The sequence below is a fragment of the Danio aesculapii genome, chromosome 4 (assembly GCF_903798145.1).
Source record: "Danio aesculapii chromosome 4, fDanAes4.1, whole genome shotgun sequence".
Lineage (NCBI taxonomy): Eukaryota > Metazoa > Chordata > Actinopteri > Cypriniformes > Danionidae > Danio > Danio aesculapii.
The window spans coordinates 22,107,854-22,132,816 of NC_079438.1; the positions used below are offsets into that span (position 1 = coordinate 22,107,854).

General features: G+C 37.9%; 2 protein-coding genes and 2 non-coding genes across 4 annotated transcripts; 3 read left to right on the top strand and 1 right to left on the bottom strand.

Moving 5' to 3' along the window:
- Positions 1-2,716: 2,716 nt before the first annotated feature.
- trnak-uuu (transfer RNA lysine (anticodon UUU)) lies at positions 2,717-2,789 on the top strand. The gene has a single exon. It is a non-coding gene; the product is annotated as a tRNA-Lys (tRNA).
- Positions 2,790-4,417: 1,628 nt separating this feature from the next.
- trnas-aga (transfer RNA serine (anticodon AGA)) lies at positions 4,418-4,499 on the top strand. Its single transcript has one exon. It is a non-coding gene; the product is annotated as a tRNA-Ser (tRNA).
- A 9,798-nt stretch (positions 4,500-14,297) lies between these two features.
- On the bottom strand, positions 14,298-17,827 carry LOC130222356 (gastrula zinc finger protein XlCGF8.2DB-like). Its single transcript, XM_056454942.1, has 3 exons — positions 17,776-17,827; positions 17,268-17,417; positions 14,298-15,292 (listed from the first exon to the last, which is right to left on the bottom strand). Exons 2-3 carry the CDS (start codon positions 17,350-17,352, stop codon positions 14,298-14,300), a joined length of 1,080 nt encoding a protein of 359 aa, XP_056310917.1. The 5' UTR covers positions 17,353-17,417; positions 17,776-17,827.
- Positions 17,828-18,359: 532 nt separating this feature from the next.
- On the top strand, positions 18,360-23,141 carry LOC130222326 (gastrula zinc finger protein XlCGF57.1-like). Its single transcript, XM_056454907.1, has 2 exons — positions 18,360-18,502; positions 21,650-23,141. The coding sequence occupies exons 1-2, from the start codon at positions 18,418-18,420 to the stop codon at positions 23,086-23,088; spliced, it is 1,524 nt and encodes a 507-aa protein (XP_056310882.1). The 5' UTR covers positions 18,360-18,417; the 3' UTR covers positions 23,089-23,141.
- The last annotated feature ends 1,822 nt before the right edge of the window (positions 23,142-24,963 follow it).

The following is a 24,963-nucleotide window of genomic DNA, read 5'->3' on the forward strand; positions in this document are numbered from 1 at the left end:
TGTTTTGATCAGACTATGAATGCATGGTGTAACAAAAAGGGTAAGGCAGATCATAAGTGGTGTAGAGGGTGGGATCAAGTAGTGGGGTACACAGGGAAATGGACGCCAAACCCAACATGGTTAGGGAATTTAAAAAAACTGAAAATTCAAAGGAATTATAGTCCTACCCAGAACCCTATTACTATGTCTATAGGGGAGTGGACAGGATACCCCCTAGATGAGACCCATTATGCTGGGAAAAACAATCCGCCTAAGTTTCTCCATATACTATTAGGAGTCGAGATATCAGGAACTGACCCCCTGGGAATCATAGAAGTTGAGTTTTTAGATAAGGTCAATGTAATAGATAGAAACAAGACAACGACTATAGGACCCCCAATTAGAGATCATAGTAGAGAAATTAAAGGTTGAAGGGTTGTAATAGAAATGGATTACACCAAATTAACTCCTGAAGATATTTTAGATATCACGGGATAAGGGAAAACTACGGAAGGTATATGTGCAATGGTTAGGTTGGCAGCACCAGTAACACTGATTGGCAAGAGACGAGAGGGAAGGGGTGAAAGTATAGCTGGGAGAAGAAAAAGGGACGCAACGTTTGACTTAACCACAAATTCCCCAACCTATATAGATTCAATAGGGGTCACGAGAGGAGTCCCTGATCAATACAAAACTAGTAGACCAAATTGCTGCCGGGTTCGAGAATATCCCAATAATTTCAGCCCTATTCCCTGTCACCCCAAGTAAAAATGTGGATAGAATAAATTATGTGCATTACAATGTGATGAGATTGGCAAATTTAACAAGAGACGCCGTAGAAGGATTATCAGAACAATTGGCTCCAACTTTATTAATGGCAATACAAAACAGAATAGCATTAGATATGCTACTGGCTGAATAAGGTGGAACTTTTTTTTTTTTTGAAGATTTTTGCTGTACTTTGATTACCAATAATACCACCCCAGACGGACGAGGGCTTTAGAGGGGTTAAAAACCCTTTCTAAAACAATGGCAGAACACTCTGGTATAAATAACCCATTTGATGATTGGCTGACCAGTGTGTTTGGAAAATATAAAACCATGTTTACATCAATTTTGATCTATATAGCTACATTTGTGGCCATAATAGTGACCTGTGGATGCTGTTGCATCCTGTATATCAGAACATTGTGTAACAGGGTGATAAAAGCAGCAATTGAAAAGAAAGATGGAGCTCCACCCCCTTACACAATGCCTCTGCTGGTATCTCCTAGAAATAATGATGAAGAGGAAGAGGAATATGACTTATAAATGTTGTTTTTCCCAATAACTGTGCTTCTTTGCAGATGCTGATTCATCACAAGTTATGTGTTTTTTAGATATTGATGTTTGAGAAATTTGCTGTTTGAAAATGTGTTAAGATTTGAATTTTGATTGCTGAAATGTTTGTAGTCTAGATAATTTCAGTGTGATTGACTCAGCTGACATGTTGTGGTTGCCCAAACGTCAATTAGAGGACCGACTGGGTGACTTTCCCCACAGGGGTTTTCGGCCCAGTCCAGCCTGAGCACACTGGTTTATAGGGAATTTATAGGGACCATCATTGTTTGACTGTTATGATTGTGTTTATTGCTTTTATTTTTCCTAATGGTCTGATATGATGTTTCCGGTGAACATGTGGTGGCTGCCCATAAGCCAACTAGGGGGCCGCTTGGGTGTCTTTCCTCACAGAGGTTTTCGACCCAAGCTCATCTGGACATATTGGACCAAGACTTCTGAGATTTTTTTTTAAGTGTTTATTAAGTGGTGTGACCTCTTTTCAGAGGCCAAGAGAGGGATTGAAGGATAAGCATTTTTTTAAGCTTTGTTAGTAAGTACGTAGTATATATAGACATGAAGGCTTTTGCTTTAAAGAGTTAACTGCTATATTATGAGCACAAAGAATAGAGAAATGTTACCGGATGCTAGCGCATCCTGTTTTTGGGTGGGGGTGATGGAGAGTGACAAGATGTATAAGCTGCGTGTACGTGCTCTGAAACATCTGCCTTAAAATGTGAACTGTTAAGAGAAGATACACAGATACCAGGAAGAGGAACATCTGGTTGTTGAATGGTCAACTTCTTAAAGACAAGACCATATAAGGCTAATAAGAGTTTAGGGTAAGAGTGTGTGTGAGAGACAGTATAAAAAGCATGAAAGACAGTGTCATGAGAGGGGCTGATACATTAGTAAATCCCTCCTGCGCAGAAATTGTACTCTCTAACTTCTTGCATTCGAAATAAAACTTGTTAATTTTCAATTCAGATCTCCATCAATTTTTGAACATGCAATGGACCATTTGAGTCCAACAGCGTGCAAACTGACTGCCCTGGGGGCCCTCCATTTTCAAAGACGTATGACAGAGAGCGAGGCTCCAGCGGCTGTCCCGTATGGAAGGATGGAAGGAGTCGTTTCAATGGTTAAGTCTCCATTTATTGCCACAACAACAGAAAGACCTTCTGCAGTTGTCATTGATCTTTTTGTCTCCTATATGACATTGAGTCCAAACTACTGTGTTTTACTGACGTCTACACCTACAACAACCATAAACCCAACCTCACAGTAACCTGTTGTGTTTTAGCAACATCTACACCAACCACAAGTCCAAACCCCACCTCACGGTAAACTTTTGTGTACTGTAAAGGTCTGCGCCAACCACAACCCTAAACCTTGCCTACTTGCGAGGTACAGCCATTGAGCCCGGGTAGCTCAGTCGGTAGAGCATCAGACTTTTAATCTGAGGGTCCAGGGTTCAAGTCCCTGCTTGGGCGTGTAAGGCTCTTCTTGTGGAGCCACAGTTTTTGCCAGTGAGCTATCGCTTGCTGAAAGTTTCATCTGGATGCACAACACGTGTACCAGGCATGAGGACATGGAGAGCACAGGCAGTCTTGTAGTTGCGGCTGAGTGGTTAAGATGATGCATTAGAAGTCCGTTGGGGTCTTCTCGCGCTGCTTCGAGTCCTGCAGACCATGTGCTCGTCCTCTTCCTTTTGAAACTTGCAATAGTCATCAAATGTTTGCAATTCCAGCGTTACCTGGGAAAAGCGTCGTGCTGGTAGGAGGAGAAAAACAACAGCGTGCGCTCACTGAACCGAAAGGGGCAAATCAGAGGGAGAAACATGTCGCACAGGGACCACGACGGCTGTCCGGTAACTCGCCGTGATCGGATTGTGGTCAGTACTCTGCATTGTAGCCGCAGCAACCCCGCTTCGAATCAGGGTCACGGCAGGATTCCTTACGGTGACATTGGCATCACGCCCCCCTCTTGCCACCTGTTTTGTACAGCCCACTTTTCAGTGCACGCTGCTACTGTGACACGTCACAAGTGCTTAAATCTAAGCTAATCCCCCAGTGATCCCAGATAAGCCAACTTTTGTAGAGCGTGGAGGATTCGGATTTCTACCTTCCTATCCATCTCAGCATGAATCAACGTTTATCCTTTCCTCATCATCTTGTTTCTCATTATTTTTATATAATTATTTGATTGTTTGAATGAGTAATTAACTTTGAATTGATTTTAACTAATGAATAAGTGAACACATTGCTTAATATAAGAACGTTCAGTGCGTTTGCCTGTCTCTTTATAACTGTCTCTTTCAGGAGCCACCAAACTAAGTCAGAGGTCACGGAGGCCTTGAGTGGAGCTGAGGGCTGAGGACCGGAAGCAACTGTCTCCGTTGTTATTTCTAAGAGTTAATACTATCTAAAATGTCTTAAGGGATCTTGCTGTTTTTACGGTTAATTCTTTTAAGGTGATTCTACTTTTTATTCAAGATAGACTTTGTGTAGTAAGGATATAACTGCCTGAATGTAGATTAAACCGGTTTTTAACCAGTTTTGATAAAGACGGCTGAGACTACACTCAGCCTCGGATAAGAAACAGATTATTCTTTAAGTGTGTGTGTTCTATTTGATTGTGGATCCGTTTCATAGGTCTGGAGTCAGCTCTGAACAGTCTAGTAGATGTCTGACGTTTATGCTTGAGATACTGTTCAGAATTGTACGCACGCACCCCACGTGGACATTTTCCTAGTCTATCTGTGTTTTATCCAATCAGGTTAGAACACCTATATGCGTGACGCAGTTAATGACCTTATGTGAGAGTAAAATTGTTATTGATTTGTGATTGTAAGCAGAGTGGCCTAGGAACTCATGGCGAGTGTTGAAGCTGGCTTCTGCTGATGTAACTGCAAACTATCTTCAGTAAACTTTATTTATTTATTTATTTAAATCTCTGACTCCGGCTCTTCTTTGTCTGACAGACTGGTCATTCTTTGGGTTAAACTGCATACCATCCCTATAAGCGACATCTATTGCTGGTGAGCTCTTGCTTGCTCTACATGTCATCGGGCAGCACGACCAATGCGCCAGGCAAGAGCACAATGGAATGGTCAACCTTTGTAGTCGTGGCCGAGTGGTTAAGGCGATGGACTAGAAATCCATTGGGGTCTCCCCGCGCAGGTTCGAATCCTGCCGACTACGTCCAGGCTGCGCGCAGGATTTAGTTTGCGACTTTCCTTGATTGTTTGCAACCCCAGTGTTTCTGGGGAAAAGGGATGTGCTGGTAGGCAAAAGCAACAAAAATAAAACCGCAGCGCGCGCAAACTGACTGCCTTGGGGGCCCTCCATTTTCAAAGACGTATGACAGAGAACGAGGCTCCAGCGGATGTCCCGTAGCTCGCCGTGATCGTATAGTGGTTAGCACTCTGCGTTGTGGCCGCAGCAACCCCGGTTCGAATCCAGGTCACGGCATGCTTTTCAAGGTGGCATTGACGTTGCACTCTGTGATGCCATCCGTAATCTCCAGCCTCCTTTTAGTGCAGGCTGTGCTAATGGCACGTCCTGAATGTTTACGTTTCCTAAAGTGTGGAAGACTAGGGATTCGATATGAGCAGCGGGTCCTTTGATGCCAGCATGCTGTGTAGGTAAGCATTGATCAAGTCACGCTTCTAAGGCATGGAAGGAATCGTTTCAATGGTTAAGTCTCCATTTATTGCCACAACAACAGAAAGACCTTCTGCAGTTGTCATTGATCTTTTTAATGTCTCCCACATGACATGGAGTCCAAACTACTGTGTTTTACTGACGTCTACACCTACAACAACCATAAACCCAACCTCACAGTAACCTGTTGTGTTTTAGCAACATCTACACCAACCACAAGTCCAAACCCCACCTCAAAGGTGTTGCTATGCGAAGAAACTCAACACAGAAAAAAGTGTGGAGTCCCATGAAGGAGCTCCGCATGGAGACTGTTGTTTTGTTGTTACCTTTTAATGAAAGTTGTTGCACGTCCACTGGTTCCTGTCTCAAAATGAGCGAATTTGAGCCACATGCACATTAAGGAAGCGTTCAGAAAAAAACAAAACACCAGCGAAGAAATTCAACACAGAGACACATAAACACCTACTGCCAGCTAGCGTTTCGGAAGTGTATTGCAGAGCAACAGAAACAGTGCGGAGAAGTATAAGTGCACGGCTACGCGCAAGGCTTGCGCCGCGGATCACGCTGATCACTTGACACAGAAGTATAAACCAGGCTTTATTGTTCAACATTAACTGCAACAAGTTTCTTCTGGTTTTGTTGGAGAGAAACTAGACAGAATGCCTGAGTCTAAAAATAGGATTTCTGTCAAAGTATGGTTTCAGTGCCCTTGCATTCTTCATTACCTTACCCCAATCCCTGTACAGCCCAATAAATACATCCCAATCTCATCCCTTTTCTCTGCCCTTCAGCGTTGTGACTCCGCCCCCTTTACCAGATTACCCACAATTCTCTTCTCCCAGATTCACATAAGTAGTGTATACTTTTCTTTAAGTAAAAATGAAACAATGCATAAGTAATTATTTTTGGACAAATCAATAACCTGTTCTGCTTCTGTTTCTTTAACATGTTGCAACTTTTGTTGAGCTCCTAAACATGCAGCAGGCTGGATTAACCTGTACCATAACATTTTTCAGAATGCAAGCAGAGTGCGTGTAAGAAACCTTCCATGGAAGTACAGGCTCTCTAAAATGCAAAAGCAATTGAACGACGAGAATGGGATTTGAACCCACACAGGCGGAGCACAGTGGATTTGCCGTCCATCCCTGCCGGAGGCTGGATTAACTCTTACCATAACATCCTTCAAAACGCTAGGAGGGTGCGAGTAAAACACCTTCCACGGAAGCACCGGGCTCTCTCAAACACCAGAGCAAATGAGCGACGAGGATGGGATTCAAATCCACACATGCAGTGCACAATGGATTAGAAGTGCATCACCTTAACTACTCGGCCACCTCATCAGCACAATCGATTAGCAGTCCATCGCATTAACCACTCGGCCACCTTGTCACATATGTTCTCGCTTTCCTGATGGAGGCTGGACTGTGGCACATATGTGTATATGTATGTTCTTGCAACTATTTTGCAAAAATATTCGGTAAGATGACATTCAATTTTGCCATAACATGCTTCGAAGCACGAAGATGGTGCGAGTAAGATAACTTCCCCGGAAGCACCGGGCTCTCTTAAATGAACGACGAGGATGGGATTCAAACCCATGCATGCAGAGCACAATGGATTAGCAGTCCATCGCCTTAATCACTCGGCCACCTCGTCATGCATGTAGCCTACTTTCCTGATGGGGGCTGGACTTTGGCATATATGTATGTATTTGCAGCTACTTTCGATACAGATGACATTAAATTTTGCAGCAACATCCTTCAAAACGCTAAGAGGGCGCATGAAATACAGTAAATCACCGGGGATATCTCAAATGCCAGAGCATTTGAGTGACGGGATTTGAACCCACACGTGCAGAGCACAATGGATTAGCAGTCCATCACCTTAACCACTCGGCCACCTCGTCACATACGTTGCCCCTTTACTGATGGAGGCTGGACTGTGGCACATATGTGTACGTGTATGTTTTTGCAACTATTTTCGGTAAGATGACACTCAATTTTGCCATAACATGCTTCGAAGCACAAAGAGGGTGCAAGTAAGTTACACTGTAAAAACAATTCTGTAAAATTTACGGGAAAATACTGGCAGCTATGGTTGTTTTTACAGAAAAATGTTGTATTTTTAACAAGAGTAAATTGTATTCATTAACTGATGCAATGATCATTTACAAACCTTTGAGTTAATTATATATATTTGCAGAAAGCAACTACGTTTTAATTGGCATTTACTGGCATTAAAATCAACATTTTAAATGTCTAAGTAATATATCTGAGCATATTGAGAACCATCGTACATCAGTTCACTACAAAAACTCATTAAATAAAGTCATTAAATGCATTATTGTGTTCATGTGTGACTGTAATTAACAAACAGACTTTCACTGCATTAGTAACTACACAGTTACCTTTAAACAAAAGAAGATGCAGCATAACATCAGATTCACTGAGTTCATCTTGGACTTGTACACAGAACCCCTCAAATCCCAGAGCAAAATCCACACTAGTGTCCTCACTACAGAGGGTTGAACACTCAGACAGGGATGAAGTTAATGAGATAAATACGTGTCTAATTAAAGGAGGATTAATTATTATTGATGAACAAGTGTTAACAAGCAGAATCACTGAAGGAAAGAACAACAAGACCAAATAACACAAATTACAGCCAAAATCAAAGATGAAATCAACTGAGGATAAAACTCTAAATAAAAATAATAATTAATAAAAATAATTACACAATAAAACTTTTATTTCTCAAGAGCTCAGCAGAGATCATTAAACAACTCCACAAACATCAGGAGCGTCACTTATTACTGACCTCTGACTTTATTTCTGTCACATGAACAAAAGCTCTTAATGAAATTTCTGTTGTTCATTTGAAGTCACCATGATGGAGGACAGAGTCTGTTTTAGTCGGGATCTTCAACTGCTTGTTTTAAGTAGTTTTTATTTTGGCTGCTGTAATTAATGGAGTTAATCACACTATTTGTATAGCATGAAAAGCCTAAATAAAATCTGAATTTAACAGTGATGAGACTAACTGTCATATCAAAGCAGACCTTGCCATCTTTTATTTGTTGATTATAATATTAAGTGCGAGGATTCAATAATATGAATAGAAGAAACTACTGGAGCCTCAGCAATCAACGACAATTTAAGAGGTCTAAATACACCAGTCATATTGAGAATGTTTATACTTAAGGAAGCACTTGCAATCACACAGACATCAACAATTAGACTTTGAATCTCAATAATGGTGACAAACAAAACTAAAAATCAAATAAAAACCAAACCCAGAACAATACAAAACAATCTACTGAAATATTACACCCCAAAAACAAATAAATAAAGCAAAGAAAGAAATGTTAAGAGCATAAAGCTGCATAATTTATTCATGCTGCAATGCATGCTCAGAGTTTTATGTACTATGCTTGATACCCAGCATGCATTGCTGAATGACTGAATTATGCAGCTTTTTTTTAAGCAACCATGGTTGAGGTTCATATCCTGATTCTTGATGTCTGTGTGTCTTAAATGAGTTTTCAATGTCTTCTGCATAAAACTCTCAATATTAATTCCTTCATAATTATTTGTTGACCCTTCTGGAAGCTGTATTACTGTCCCAAATAACATTGCATAAATTAATTAAATTAGTTTGAAATTTGTTTGTGACTTATGAAACCAACTTTGCATTAAGTACACAAATGTTTTCATCACTTTTCTTGCTATAACTGATGAGTTACAGAAACACAGTTATATCAGTTAGAGTAAAGGTTCAAGAGCTCAAGTAAAGCAGCCTCTAATCTCCATGATGGTGAGGTCAAATCAAACATTTTCAATAAAAATATAAACCTCTGTTAATTATCAAATATTCTTGCAGATATGAGAGAATTGAAGTCAAACTGTAATCAGTGAAGCTGCTTATGCTGTTATTTAATGGAGTTGTTTAATCCTCTGTTTTAATTCAGTTGGTTTGGTGTGAGGCTGTGTCTGTAGTTTTATTTCTGGTTGTGTCCATCAGTGATTGTGCTTGTTAGCTGCAGGTGTTCATCAATTCACTTATTTGTGGTCATTCCCTCCGTCTAGTGGACTAAACTGATTGACTAATTTAGGGACTAGTGAATGAGGGTGTGTGGTGAGATTTCAGACACTCTGATTAGTTTCTCATAAACAAAGGTTAGATCTGTTACAGTTATTTTCCGTATTTTGTGCACTGAAATGAGCTGTTAATTATTTAACAAGTTTTCACTGTAGATTGTACAGACTTTTACTGTTAAAATCACGGACATTTTTTACAGTGTGTATATATATATATATATAGCTAATGGATTAAAGAAACATTGACTTTCGTCGTTTATTTGCCTACTTTCATTTAAAATTTGGGTTGGGTGCAATAGTACACCACCTTTTTTTTAGGACTACACCACTGGCGAGCACGTAAGTAGCAATGTTGCCTTTAAAAAAATCCAATGCTGTACACACATCACTACAACGTAATTGTGTTTGTTAGGTGGGTCGCATGATTTTTGTGGTTTTAGTAACTGAACCATGAACCGGATATCAGGCGGAGGGTGTAGGAAACTGTACGGGAAACTTCTTGGAAAAACTGTTGGCAGATAGACTGTGGTTTAAATATATATCGTCACCTTAGGTTCTATATGCGTTCTAAATGATTTTGAGATATTGAGCTTCAAAGTTTTTGCAATCCATATAGCAAACAATATGTGTGTAACAGTTCTCTTTCACACAGGAACATGACAGAGACCCTAAGGGTTCTCTAAATGTAAATGATCAAGTGTCAAATGATGAAATTCTCTGACATTTGCAAATTGGAGTAAAATAACCACGGTAAATGCAGATAGAACCTTCTTATTCTGAAAAGTCATTTTCCACTTGGAATTATAAGGTTTTATCTGGCAGATCATTCATTAAAGCATTACTTTTCAAGAAATACAATAAAAAATATATAAGTTGGTGTTGTAACAATATGTTGAAGCTTGAGAAAGTATTTTTTTTAGTTTTCTGTAACATTTATTTCATGTTTTAGGATGAATATTTTTTCTTGTTCAAATTAAGCATACAAAATGTGCTAAAAAATGTTCCAGTGCAGCTGTTAATTTTATCTAACTAATATGTTAATATTTATAAAATTTTATGCTTTATATGAATTATTGAATTACATCAATTGAATTATAGGCCCCATGAATTAAATTAGGTATTTGCCCTTTAAGGCTTAATATTAAATTTAAAGACTTCAAAAGAAACAGACGATGACCAAATGAGTTTAATAAACACTGAAAAGTGTTTCACTGACTATATGTAAACAAATAAATATATTTGACATTAATATTTACATTTTTATCATACATCCATCGTTTTTCAACAATGTAAAATTTAACATTTCATCTTAATGTCGGAGACGCTGTAATGCAGTTGGTAGCACAATTGCCTCACAGCAAGGTCGCTAGTTCGAACCTCGGCAGGGTCAGTTGGCATTTCTGTGTGGAGTTTGCACGTTCTATCCGTGTTGATGTGGGTTTCCTCCGGGTGCTCCGGTTTCCCCCACAGTCCAAAGACGTGCGGTACAAGTGAATTGGGTAAGCTAAATTGTCCATAGTGTATTTGTGTGAATGAGTGTGTATGGGTGATTCCCAGTGATGGGTTGCAGCTGGAAGGGCATCCGCTGCGTAAAACATATGCTGGATTAGTTGGCAGTTCATTCCGCTGTGGTGACCCCAGATTAATAAAGGGACTAAGCTGAAAAGAAAATGAATGAATGCATGATTCTCAATGTCAAGAAATGCTTCTAAATCATCACATTTGTGTGGCATTATTTGGTCAACTCTGATTTTGTGTGATTTTGTCTTTCTGGTGTTTTCCGCTATCAATGGAGCAGTCCGGCAAATGACAAAGAAAGCTGATCCTGATTGGTCCTCGTGCGTGCATTAAAAATGCTGATTGGCTCACAGAAATAACCTTATAGAGCCAAGCAAGAGTTCAACTTTGTAGATAAACCTTTTTTGTTTTTTAAATAAAAAGTCTTAAAATGTAAACAACTTATAAAAAACATCACATAATGTAAATAAGATGCCATTTAATAAGAACATGTGAATAACTCAATTTTGACAAAAATGTCAGATAGAACCTTATAATTCTAAGGTGACGAGATTCTAACCTTAATAGACAATAATATTGTGGCCGATTAAGCGAAAAAAAAAAAAAAGAAGAGACATCAAATGCGGGATGAAAACTTTGCAAACTGATCGCTATATTTACTTTCTCCAACTCCACACTTATAAAGGGGAAAACCACTCCATCACTTTCAGCTCAAAACTCTGAAAGGGGAAAAACCTCAAGAACAACTCGTGAATTCTGTAACATGTATAAATGTATGCACCACAATAAAATTAAGGTGTTTACGTAAAGTGCTTTCATGTAAGAGTTTCCTGTAATTTTGGGTGACTTTAACTGCAGTTCGGCAGTTCCACATTCAACCATAAACATTGCATTCATGCCCCCATGACACACTGGGGTATTAGACGCAAATAGGGAGTAAGGACTGGTGAGAGTGTTATAGAATTTAATAACACAAGCCAAATGGAAAGAAAAAAAACTTCTGCATTTCACGATGTGTGTGTGTGTGTGCGGTCCTTTACTGACATCCGCATGTGTGGATCTTACTCGATAAAAATACTCGATAATAAATGAAATAATAAAATAATGTTTCACAAATGTTTCTCAATTTGATTTCTTACAGGTTTCAAACCCCGGTTTTACCCAACAGGTAAGTATATTAGGAAAGTATAACCTTTACTCAATACTGTTGGTGAAATATAACTGAAATAATCCTTTGTTTTCACAGGTTTCACTCTCAATTCTCTTCAATTTCATAGATAGAAGAAATAAACATGACTCTTTATCAGTAAGATGAAAGACCCTTATAAGTAACGATTTAAATTGTTATGAAATAAATTATTAAAAAATATATATATTTTCTGGATTAATTTCTCAATTGTGTTAAATTCTTCTTCCTCTCTGATCTATGCAATTTTTGTATGTGAAAAAAACAAAACAAACCCAAACCTATTACACTTGATACATCAACAATAAATGAAGTAACGAACCAATAAAGCAGTTCACATATGATCACAGTTCTTTTTATTCTCTATAAACTCAGTTTCTCAAAAGTCTTTTCTTTTCCTGCAAAAAGCAGTCAGTAAATGTATATTCACTGTTTTGTGATTATAAAATTTCTCAGGGAGCAACAACGAATTGTCTGCCACTCAGTTTCTCCTCTGTGAGTGAATCCTTTTCCCAAAAGAAAGAATTGAACGACTGTGTGTGCTAATAGTTCAGTTTTCTACCATCCAGATCAGCAACAGTATCAGTTTCACACAATGACAAATTGAAGTTAGGTCCGTGTGGCTCGCCAGTCCCAACCCCTTCAGCGATCACAGGAGTCAGACCGAATCCAGTAAGCATCAATCCCAATCCAGCATCAATTCAATGGATCACACAGGATGGCACCAATCCAGGTAAAAGAGGAAAAATGAAACAACAAAAAACCTGACCAAAACCAGATGAACTTTTAATCTCTTTAATTTGAAGAACTTCTTCACTCGATCTAATTTAACTCTAATCGTGTTTCTTTTCAGACGATCTCCTATGTTAATTGAGTTAGTTTCACGTTAACAAGGCTTCTTGTTATCAGCTCCATCACAATCATTAACTAATTAAACACGATTTCTCTCACATAAACAGTTTCTTCTAGCTTTTCTTCCTGCTATATTGTCTTTAGACACATATAATTCAACATTCGATCAAGAATCTCTTATTTGCTCGTTAATTTCAAACTTAATGTAAAGAGACCTAAATCTGCGTCTGCTCTCTTCCGCTCCGCCGATGCGAGTGTGCGCGAATTCTAACCGTATCAGTGATCCGGAACTGGAAAGACGTCACGACATTCTAAATCCTTTCACATCGCTCTTACAGCAAAAACATATTTTAATCTCTTCTAATCGCCTATAAAAATAATTTGTAAAACAGAAAAAGAAAAACTAAATGTTCTGCATATTTAATTAATTAATTCTAATCTTGTATATAATGATAACCTGGGTTACAAAAAAGTTTTGTGAAATTGCAGACAAAAGTCCAAAATTGAAGGTAAATCTGTGTTTGTTCACGCATGTGCCAATCAAGCAATGTGAATGATCAAAAACACAATCTACGGGTGTTCCCTGCATCTCCCTAAACATTTTCTCCTCCCTAATCTTTCTTATTATCTTTTCAGTGCCGACCGTTTGATTGAAGTGTGAAATGTGCACAAATATGGTTATTGGTTCATAATAAGTTGAAACACATTCTTAGATTATTTATTTGCTGTATTTGGCTTAACCGTTCATGGGTGGCTCGCCAATGTATAGATGCCATCAAATAAGTAAGCTGACCAAAGTTCTTACGGCCGGAAGACGATGAATAGTGCAGTTCCTGAGCAGTGATGTTAACTCGTCGGTCTTCAAGTAACTTAACCCAAAGTACTCTCTGTGAGACATTACTTTATAACAAAGGATGTAACCCCCCGGAGATTACCCAACTGCTTTGGTTGGATCACAACCTTCCTGTAGGCCATTTGGTTCACACCTTTTCAGATGCTGATACTTGTTTGCATATGTTGAAAAAATATATGTTTATAAAAAAATCAAAATATCTTTCTTCACATTGTCATTATGGGGTATTGTGAGTAGAATGTTCAGGAAATAAATGAATTTAATGCATTTTGGAATAAGGCTGTAACATTAAAAAATGTGGAAAAAGTGAAGCGCTATGAGTACTTTCCGGATGTACTGTAGGGATGGCTAAAGGGAGATATATGGCTCACTAAGAGCTCAACTATGGTACCAATATAAAATGTTCAGTTTACCTAGGTTGTGTGTTTTTGTACTGGGGGAAACATGGGAACCCAGGGGAAACCCAAGTCAGCACGGGGAGAATGAGCAATCTCCACACCGAAATGTCAACTGGTTTAGTAAGGACTTTAACCTGTGACATTCTTGCTGTGAGGCAACAGTGCTAACCGCTGGGCTGCCGTGTCGCCCAATCTAGAAAAGAGGGGTATTCTTCAAGACGAAGGTAACTGAGGTAAATCTACTCTGGGTATTTATAGTGAGTTAGGATTCATCTGATTGGTGAATCATGTGTTAGCTAATGCAGTACCATCATAAACCCGAAAGTAGTTTATAAATAATCTTCACGTGAATGAACAGCCAAACTATATTAAAAAGCTGCCGTTTTGATTATACCCGTATTTGTGTGGACAAGGCCTAAATTTTAAGGGACTCTAATCACCATTGTGAAGCTTCATGTGAGTGCTGAGGATTCTTTTATGTTTAAAGCCCGTTCCACACTCACTGCATCTAAAACGATCCTCTCCTGAGTGAGTCTTCATGTGTTGCTTAATGGAGTCTTTGCGTGTGAGACTCTTTCCACACTGATCACATGTGAACACTATGGTTCCAGTGTGACCATCCATGTGGTTCATGAGGCTAGCTTTGGTTGTGAAGCTCTTTCCACACTGAGCACATACAAACGGCTTCTCTCTGGCGTGACTTATCATGTGGTGTTTGAGTGTGCTTTTATATGGGAAACTTTTTCCACACTCTGTGCATGTGTAAGGTTTCTCTCCAGTGTGAATCCTCATGTGGGTGTCAAGGTTTTGTTTTTGAGAAAAATTTTTCCCACACTGTGTGCAAGTAAAACTTCTCTCTCCAGTGTGTGTTCTCATGTGGACTTCAAGGGTGCCATTTTGTTTAAAAATCTTTCCACACTGAGGGCAAGAGTAAGGCTTTTCCCCAGTGTGAATTCTCATGTGCACTGCCAAGTTTCCTGTATTATTGAAGCTTTTTCCACACTGTTGGCATGCGTACGGCCTCTCTCCAGTGTGAATTCTCATGTGCGCTGCCAAGTTTCCTGCATGACAGAAGCTTTTTCCACACGGTTGGCATGTGTACGGCCTCTCTCCAGTGTGAATTATTATGTGGGTTTTAAAGCCTTGTATTTGACCAAAACTCTTTCCACACTGTTCACAGGTGTAAGGTTTCTCTCCTGTGTGAACTCTCATGTGAACATCAAGCTTGGACTTTTTAGTGAAACTCTTTCTACACAGTTTACAGTTGAAATTACACCTAGATTTGGATTTCCGAAGTCTTCCGCGTGATGAAGTCCTTTTAGACAGTGTGGGTTTTTCATCAGTCGTTATTTCTTGGGGTTTCTTAAACTGCTGTTTCTCTTTCACTTCGTTCCATTGATGAGTCTCCTCTTTCAGCACCATCAGGTCTTAAAAAAAACAAAGTTAACTTTAGTATGAAGGCACAAAGCAACAACCATGAAATGGATGTTTCACCCACAAAATAATAAGATTTAAAATAAGTCTTTGGTGTTCCCAGAATGTGTCTGAGGCTTCGGCTCAAAATCAGATCATATACCTTGCAGAAGATTTAATTTTGGGGGTCAGAGGAAACCAAGCTCTTTTTGTGCCTGTGGCTTTAAATGCAAATGATCAAATGAACTCGCTCTAGATTACTCGTGTTGTGTTCCCTCATTTGTATCTTCCACTCAATTTAAACATTCTTAACTTGCTTGGAAGGCCCGATTGAGACAAATCCTGCATGTTCACAGCAAGTGCGCATGATTCACGCTAATATTTGTTGCATTATTGTATTTAAATTATGCAAATGTTTCTCAGTACTAGGTTGCAGCTGCAGCCATCTAAAAGGGCATCTTTGGATATCTTTTCTGCTAGAGATACTGTGTCCTAAAAAACTTAAAACATAAAAAACGTACATATAGCATTTGGTGGTTTTATACATTGGAAGTGGTTATCGCCCCATTCTACGTGGTCCATATTCTGATGAACTTTACACTCAAATGTTTGCATCTCATCAGCATGCTGTAATCCATTTCTTAAGCAGCAAAAGTCATTTTTAGACTAGTTTGTGGGTCCGTTTTAGTGCAATGCTAAACGTTATTGTTCCACTACAATCTGTTCATTTTGTCTCACGTCGTCCCACAGCAACATCATATAGTTTAGAATACTGTACAATGTTTCATATTAATTAATTATTTTAATGTCCATTTCATTCAGCATATTTTAAATTGGCGGCATCCACGTTTTTTGACATACTTTAATCCAGGGTTTCTGCAGGTTTCACCAAGTTAAATGTAAGACTTTTTAAGACATTTTTAAGACCATTAATAATGAAATTTTAGACTCATAAAAGGCTAAAGATTTATTCAAATTGCCCAGAAGGAAAAAAATTTTTTTATTTGTCCTATCAAAAAAATATTAGAATTTCATGTATTCAATTATACAATAATAAATGAAAAATTACAATATTTTAGATATCTCTTAGCAAAAGATTTTAAATATTGTGTAAAAACATACGCTTTTTTCAAACATAAACTTTCTTTACATAATAATAAAAAATGAACATTTGTTAAAAAGTTTTAAAAACTAAAATAAACTAAATCTATGCACAACAATCTGTCCAGGTCGATGTCCTCAGCAGTAAATATGTTAAGCATGTTTAAACAAATGTTATTGTAAGGAAAATAATTAAACCATTATGAGAAATAGAGTTAAAATGACCGTTTTGAATAAAAAGTTTAAAGATTTATTGAGATGGATTGTTGGACATTGTATGGGTTTTGGCCCGATTGGGTAACAAAACATGAACAAAGGAAAATTAGGACTTAAAAGATTTAAGACCTACAACACAATATTTCAGTAAATTTAAAACTTTTTAAGGCCTAAAATTTTGATTTTAGATATTTAAGACATTTTAAAACCCTGTTTAAACACAATAACCCTGGTATATAGTTATTATAATAATAATGAAATAATTTTAACTCAGATACTATCTGTGAGAACTAGTAACAACTACTAAGACAACTTTAAAAGTTATGGAAATTGTGGAAAAGATGGAAAAAAAGGGAATGTGACATATGCAAATGGAAAGTACTAAGCCAACACTATCACTGTAATAACAGATATCTTCTATGAGAATACTGTAGGTCAAATATCGTCAGCTCAGGTAAACTTTTTTAATTTATTGTTTTTGTTTATTTTTTTTAGTGCCAAGTAACAAGAAAGAAACTGATTCCTGTCTTTCAATGAGTGCTTATGGGCATTTAGGAGAACTTGGCAGCACACTCAGGGCTGCAAGATGGATTTAATTTAGTATTCTTATTATTAAAATATATCTGAATGAGGATCAAATGACTGAGTTGGTCTTTGAGAATGAAAACCAACCTGTTTGTTCCTGCAGATCTTCCCGTTTGACTGTGAATGTTTCTTCAATCTTCACATCTTCACTCTCCTCTTTAATAAACGCCATCTTTATAACAGTGTGGAGATCAGTCGCTTCAGCAGGAGTTTTTCTCTGTGTTTGGACACTTTATCCTGTTTAAAATGAACAAAACAATCAACAGAAACAAAATAACTTCTTTTCAACAGTTTCTTTATATGAGAGTAATTAACAAAAATAAATCTGGTGAAAGGTTTCATTAAAACACTTATTACACACATTTCTGTTATATTCACCCATTAGCCCTCGGTTACTGAAAATAAAAAAGTACTTTGTTGTATAAAGGGTTAAAATAATATTTTCAACAGCAGGAACATAGCATGGGATAAACAAACCTAAAACTTTAATTAAATCGGTTCTTTTTCTTCTTAGTTTTTTTTTTTTTTTGGCGAATTCCATTCTTTGTGCATTAATTAAATCGGTTTATATCTGTAAACGTTTTAAAACACAAACCTTTCTCCAGTTGAATCACAGCACTGAAGCGGCGCCGCCTGATGACGTCACACGCCACACCAAAATAACAGTAAGTGGCAAAAAAAAAGCTAAACAAAAAAGACTTTTATTTTGGCGTGGCATGTGACATCATAAGCCTGCGCCGCTACTGCACTGGGATTCAACTGGAGAAAGGTTTGTGTTTAAAGCTTTTACATGAATTTTAACCGATTGTTTAAAATTTCAGGTTTTTTACCCGATGCTAAATTATTTACCTGCTGTTGACAAAATTTTTTAAACCCTTTACACAACGTAGTACTATTTTACTCAGAGTAATGAAGGTCTATTGTTTGAATAAGTTAACAGAAATGTGTGTAATAAGTGTTTTAATGAAGGTTTAATTTATTAAATAGCATAATGTCATTCCATTCGAAGTATACAAGAAATGGAGTACTAGTTTTAATCAGGTCATTGTTTCTTGCTCGGACTTGCTCTTTTACCTGATTTGTTTCTTAATTACTCTCATATAAAGAAACTGTTGAAGCAAGTGTTGAAGAGATGTTATTTTGTTTCTGGTTATTGTTTTATTCATTTTAAACAGGATAAAGTGTCCAAACACAGAGAAAAACTGCTGAAGCGACTGATCTCCACACTGTTATAAAGATGGCGTTTATTAAAGAGGAGAGTGAAGATGTGAAGATTGAAGAAACATTCACAGTCAAACAGGAAGATCTGCAGGAACAAACAGGTTGGTTTTCATTCTCAAAGACTAACTCAGTCATTTGATCCTCATTCAGATATATTTTAATAATAAGAATACTAAATTAAATCCATCTTGAAGCCCTGAGTGTGCTGCCTAGTTCTCCTAAATGCACATAAGCACTCATTGAAAGACAGGAATGAGTTTCTTTCGTCACTTGTTCTCATGTCTTTTGTCATTCTTTTATGTATTATTAGTCTCCCGACTTCTCTACCTTTTAAAGGTTATTGCTTTTCTTGTTATTCTACTGTTTGTAAAGCGTCCTTAAGCACTGGCGCTATATAAAATAATTAAAAACAATAAATTAAAAAAGTTTAACTGCGCTGACGATATTTGACCTACAGTATTCTCATAGAAGATATCTGCTATTACAGTGATAGTGTTGGCTTAGTACTTTCCATTTGCATATGTCACGTTGATCACAATTCCCTTTTTTTTCATCAACTTTCTGGGTTTAAACTTGTTTCTAGTAGTTGTTACTAATTCTCACAGATAGTATCTGAGTTAGAATTACATCATTATTATAATAACTAATTACCAGGTCTATTGTGTTTAAACAGGGTTTCCGCGGGGTCTTAAAATGTCTTAAATTCCAAAATCTAAATGTTAGGCCTTAAACTCTCTTAAAGCTACTGAAATATTGTGTTGTAGGTCTTAAATCTTTTGTAAACAAGTCTTCATTTTCCTTTGTTCATGTTTTGCTGTCAAATCTGGCCAAAACCCATATAATCACCAACAATCCATGTCAATAAAACTTTCAACTTTTTATTCAAAAATGTCATTTTTACGGAGACCCGGAAGGGACGTGATGGTGGGGCAATAAACTGGTGGAAGAAAATATCTTTTCCTCGCAAAGATGTTTTGCGTTATCTTGCAAAACTGTTTCTCCACAAACACTTCCGGTTCACTTTACCCTCACTTCACCTTGTTCACCCTCACGTTTTGGCAAAATTCTCCCGTATTTTACCATTTTATCCTGTTTCTGATATATTTTTAATATTTAAAGCATGCTGAAATGAATATTAAAATGTCTGCATTCACTTTCTTTACATTAAAGCTGTGCGTCGATCTTCACCTGTCATATGCTACCCCTGAATCAGTGTATGAATGTATAAGCGCTGACTGACAGACGTGCTCCGTACAATAAACTGATCCCAGATCAGCTTCAGTACACGCCATTTACAGAGGAGCAAAAGTGCAGGACACTTTTGGATTCAGGTGTATGTTTAAACAGACAAATACACTGAATAACATGTAAACATCTCCGTCTATGTTTTATTTTAAACAGCTAATTTTCTCTTAAATTAGCACAAACAGTTTCTAAAGTAATGAAAGGCTTTCATTATAAATCTGTGCATTCTTACAGAGACACCTCTGTTATCAAACCAAACAAAACGAGAGATTCATTTGCTGCTCACTTGTTTGATAACAGAGGTGTCACTTTAAATGGCATGTACAAAAGCTGATCTGGGGTCAGTTTATTGTACGGAGCGCGTCTGTCAGTCAGCACTTATACATGCATTCACTGGTTCAGAGGAAGCATATGACAGGCGACGTTAGATTTATGAGTCTAAAATTTCATTTATAATGGTCATAAAAAGTCAGAAAAACGTGGATGCCCCCAATTCTAAATAAGCTGAATGAAATGGACACTTAAATAATTAATTGTTTTAAAACATTGTACAGTATTCTAAACCATATGATGTTGTTGTGGGACGACGAACAAATGGCCAACAAACTAGTCTAAAAATGACTTTTGCTGCTTAAGAAATGGATTACAGCATGCTGATAATGTGCAAAAATATGAGTGTAAAGTTCGTCAGTATTCACCATATTCATCACGTACCAGCAGGCACCGCCATTGGAATCTTTTTGCTTGAGACTAAATTAATTTTTAGATCCTAAAAACAGTGTTATGCTGCTTAGGCATGGGACAATAACTGCTTTCAAGGTATACCGCGGTTTGGAAAAAGTCAAGGTTTTAAAACCACCAATATTTTAGACCTAATGCTAAGTATTCTTAGGGCTGTTTACACTTGGAATTTTTTAACCCTGGGTCATTCTAACACTGGATAAATAGAATCCTGGGTTATCTGTCTTCACCTTCCACACTGCTCATGCTATACCTGGGGTTAAAAAATAATCCTGGGTGTTCATTTACAGACGTTTTACATTCGCAAACCCCGGGTTAACATTATTATTTGGATATTTACGTTGACACTGTCCCTGATTGGACAAACAGCAGGTCACCTTTTAAGATGGCAATTCTGCATCTTGTATGTCACCACGTAGGTCTGTGCATGTCCTGAGGCTTAGCTGAAAAGGCAAGAAAACAAAGACAAAAGTACAAATGAATGAAAACAAGTAGCAAAGTATGTCATCTTGCCATCTCCTCATCACAGCAAACGTGGCATTAAGCATTTGCATAAATTCATTCATTCATCTTCCTTCAGCTGAGTCCCTTTATTCATCAGGGGTTGCCACAGCGAAATGAACCACCAACTTATTCAGCATATGTTTTAAACAGCGGATGCCCTTCCAGCTGCAACCCAGTACTGATTTTCCTAAGTTATTTACAATAATGCAAACTCACTAATATATGTGTGAATTATGCATACTTGCTATGAAAACGCAGAATTTGTTTCAGTGAGGTCTTTCAAGCAAGTTAAAAATTTCAAAGTCTTTTAAGCATTTAAAGCCACGGGCACAAAACGAGCTTGGTTTTCCCCGGACTGCCAAAAGGAAATATCCTGCAAGGTATATGATCTGATTTTGAGCTGAAACCTCAGACACATTCTGGGAACACCAAAGACTTATTTTACATCTTGTAAAAAAGGTTCATAATAGGAACCCTTTTAAAGGGATAGTTGACACAGAAATGAAAATAGCCTCACCATTTACTCTCCCTTGTGTGGTTTTAAATCCTTGATGAGTTTCTCGATTCTGTTGAACACAAAAGAGGATATTGTGAAAAAACGCTGGCTTTGTGTTCCAGAAGAAAGGAAATGTTTAAAACCACATGATGGAGAGTGGGGGGTAAGGTCATTTTCATTTTTGGGTGAAACATCCATTTCATGGTTGTTGCTTTGTGCCTTCATACTAAAGTTCACTTTTTTTTCTTTTCTTTTTTTTAAGACCTGATGGTGCTGAAAGAGGAGACTCATCAACAGAATGAAATGGAAGAAAAACAGCAGTTTGAGAAACCCCAAGAAATAATGACTGATGAAAAACCCACACTGACTAAAAAGACTTCATGTGGAAGACCATGGAAATCCAAATCTGAGTGTAATTTCAGCAGTAAACAAAGTAGAAAGCGTTTCAGTCAAAAGCCAAACATTGATGTTGACATGAGAGTTCACACTAGGAAGAAACTTTACACCTGCAAACAGTGTGGAAAGAGTTTTGGTCAAAAACAAGGCTTTAAAACTCACATGGGAATTCACACTGGAGAGAGGCCGTACATATGCCAACAGTGTGGAAAAGGCTTCTATAATTCAGGAAACCTTGCAGTGCACATGAGAATTCACACTGGGGAGAGGAAGTACACATGCCAACAGTGTGGAAAAAGTGTCTATAATGCAGGAAACTTGGCAGTGCACATGAGAATTCACACTGGGGAAAGGAAGTACACATGCCAACAGTGTGGAAAGAGTTTTAAGCAAAATGGCACCCTTAAAGTCCACATGAGAACTCACAATTCCACAAGTCCACAAGGAAGAACTTTTACTTGCACACTGTGTGGGAAAAGTTTTGCTCAAAAACAAAACCTTGACATCCACATGAGGATTCACTCTAGAGAGAGGCCGTACACATGCCAACATTGTGGAAAAAGCTTCTATCTTAAAGTAAACTTTGCAGAGCACATGAGAATTCACACTGGGGAGAGGCCATACACATGCCAACATTGTGGAAAAAGCTTCTATCTTAAAGTAAACTTTGCAGAGCACATGAGAATTCACACTGGGGAGAGGCCGTACACATGCCAACAGTGTGGAAAAAGCGTCTGTAATGCAGGAAACTTGGCAATGCACATGAGAACTCACACTGGGGAGAAGCCTTACTCTTGCCCTCAGTGCGGAAAGAGTTTCAAGCAAAATTGCACTCTTAAAGTCCACATGAGAACTCACAATGGAGAGAGAAGTTTTACTTGCACACAGTGTGGGAAAAGTTTTGCTCAAAAACAAAACCTTGACATCCACATGAGAATTCACACTGGAGAGAAACCTTACACATGCACAGAGTGTGGTAAAAGTTTCAGATGTAAAAACACACTCAAACACCACATGAAAACTCACACTGGAGAGAAGCCGTTTGCATGTGCTCAGTGTGGAAAGAGCTTCACAACAAAAGATAGTCTCACAAACCACATGAATGATCACACTGGAACCATAGTGTTCACATGTGATCTATGTGGAAAGAGTCTCACACGCAAAGACACCATTAAGCGACACATGAAGACTCACTCAGGACAGGATCGTTTTAGATGCAGTGAGTGTGGACAGAGCTTTAAATGTAAAAGAAGCCTCAGCACTCACATGAAGCTTCACAATGGAGAGCAGAGTCCTCAAAATTGAAGCCTTGTCCACGCAAACACGGGTATATTCAAAACGGCAGCTTTTTCATGTAGTTTGGCTATTCATTGTCTTCAATAAAGTTTTCTCCCCATAAGAACTTTAGTCAGCTTGCTTACTTTATGTATTAGAGTCATCTATACATTGGCGAGCTACCCAAGAATGGTTTAGCCAAATACAGTAAAATCTAACAATGCGTTTCAACTTATTATGAACCGATGACCATATTTGTCCACATTGCACACTAGCAAATTGTTTATTAATTTACCAATCAAATGGTTGGCTCTGAAAAGAGAATTAGAAAGAATAGGGAGGAGAAAATGTTTGGGGAGATGCAGGGAACACTGTCCTACACCCTTAGATTGTGTTTTTAATTATTCACATTGTTTGATTGTCTTGTTGGAAAATGAAAGTTTGGCTAAACACGTGGTGTGAACTCGCCATAAGGCAATGACAGTAAGCGACCGATGCAGACTCCCTAAAGCCCTGTTCAGACTACACAATGCCATTTGCCAGTTACGACAGATCAGATTTGTCAGATTATGAGATTAACTTGATGACTTGATCAAATCTTGATGTGTTGTGGGTAACAAATGAAGACTTTTGTTTCAAAACACGACACATTTATTTTGATGGACTGGTTTGAGAAAAGAAACAAGTTTTCTTTATGAAGACAATTACACTTTCTGTAGACAACTGGTTTCCTTTAAAGGTATGTTCATGTGAAAACTCCCACATTACTACAAATAAATAAATGTATGGGAAACTCAGTGTTGCTATTGTGAATGAGAACATGAGTGATTTGTTAGCTTACATGCTAATTCCAGTACTACAAAAAGTGAAGTTTAATTTTAAACTAATTTCGAGAGGAGCATGTGCTCATGATTGACCCAGCTGGTCCACATTAGCTAATCATGATCCTCCAATCAAAGGATCCTAAGTCACTATATATATATATATATATATATATATATATATATATATATATATATATATATATATATATATATCCTCATTTCCTCTCTACAACCATCTTCGTCTGGAAGAAACCCCCCCCCCCCTTCTTCCAGTTTTATCAAGAATGGGCGGCACGGTGGCCCAGTGACTAGCACTGTTGCCTCACAGCAAGAATATCAATGGCGTTGGGTCTTCACTGGGCCATCTGGTATTTCTGTGCGGAGTTTGCATGTCCTCCCCGTGTCAACGTGGGTTTCCCCCGGGTTCCCCGGTTTCCTCCCACCATCCAAATGTGCTCTATATTATAGATACAATAAGCCTAAATCTTTTTTATAATGTCTTACTCTCAGGAAGTTCACCTTGGCCTCAGCAGCAGGGGAGTTTCAGATCGACCTGAGCTCAATCTCCCCTCGCCCTGTGAAAGGAAGGAGCCCTGGGCTCGAGGATCCCTTGAGCTCAGGGCTCTCTCCCGGGACAGCACGCCAAACAAGCTATGTATAAATCTGGAGCTAAGTGTGAACTCTTGAAACTACATTTTTGAATGAAGAATTTTGCAAAGCATAAAAGGATGTTAATCAGGTAATGCTGTGTACAATGTTCTTTAGTTACACCAAATTTAACTTGATTATAGCAAAAAGGGTTTACATGGATATTGACATGAGACATTCTGCCATGTACATGAGTATTTGCAATTGTAGAAAATATGCTCAGTGGTTTCAATATCACTCTCACAAAAGTGTCAAGAGTTATTCTCTGTATCAAATTTTAATTTCAGGAATTCTTTTGATGGACACACATCATTAATCATTATAAACTGTAGCTCTTTATTTTTGGGTAGAATTGGATAAGAAATGTAACTCGTTCTGAGCTGATTAGGATGAAGCCTTTGAATAAGAACATTCCTTAAAAACATATTATTAC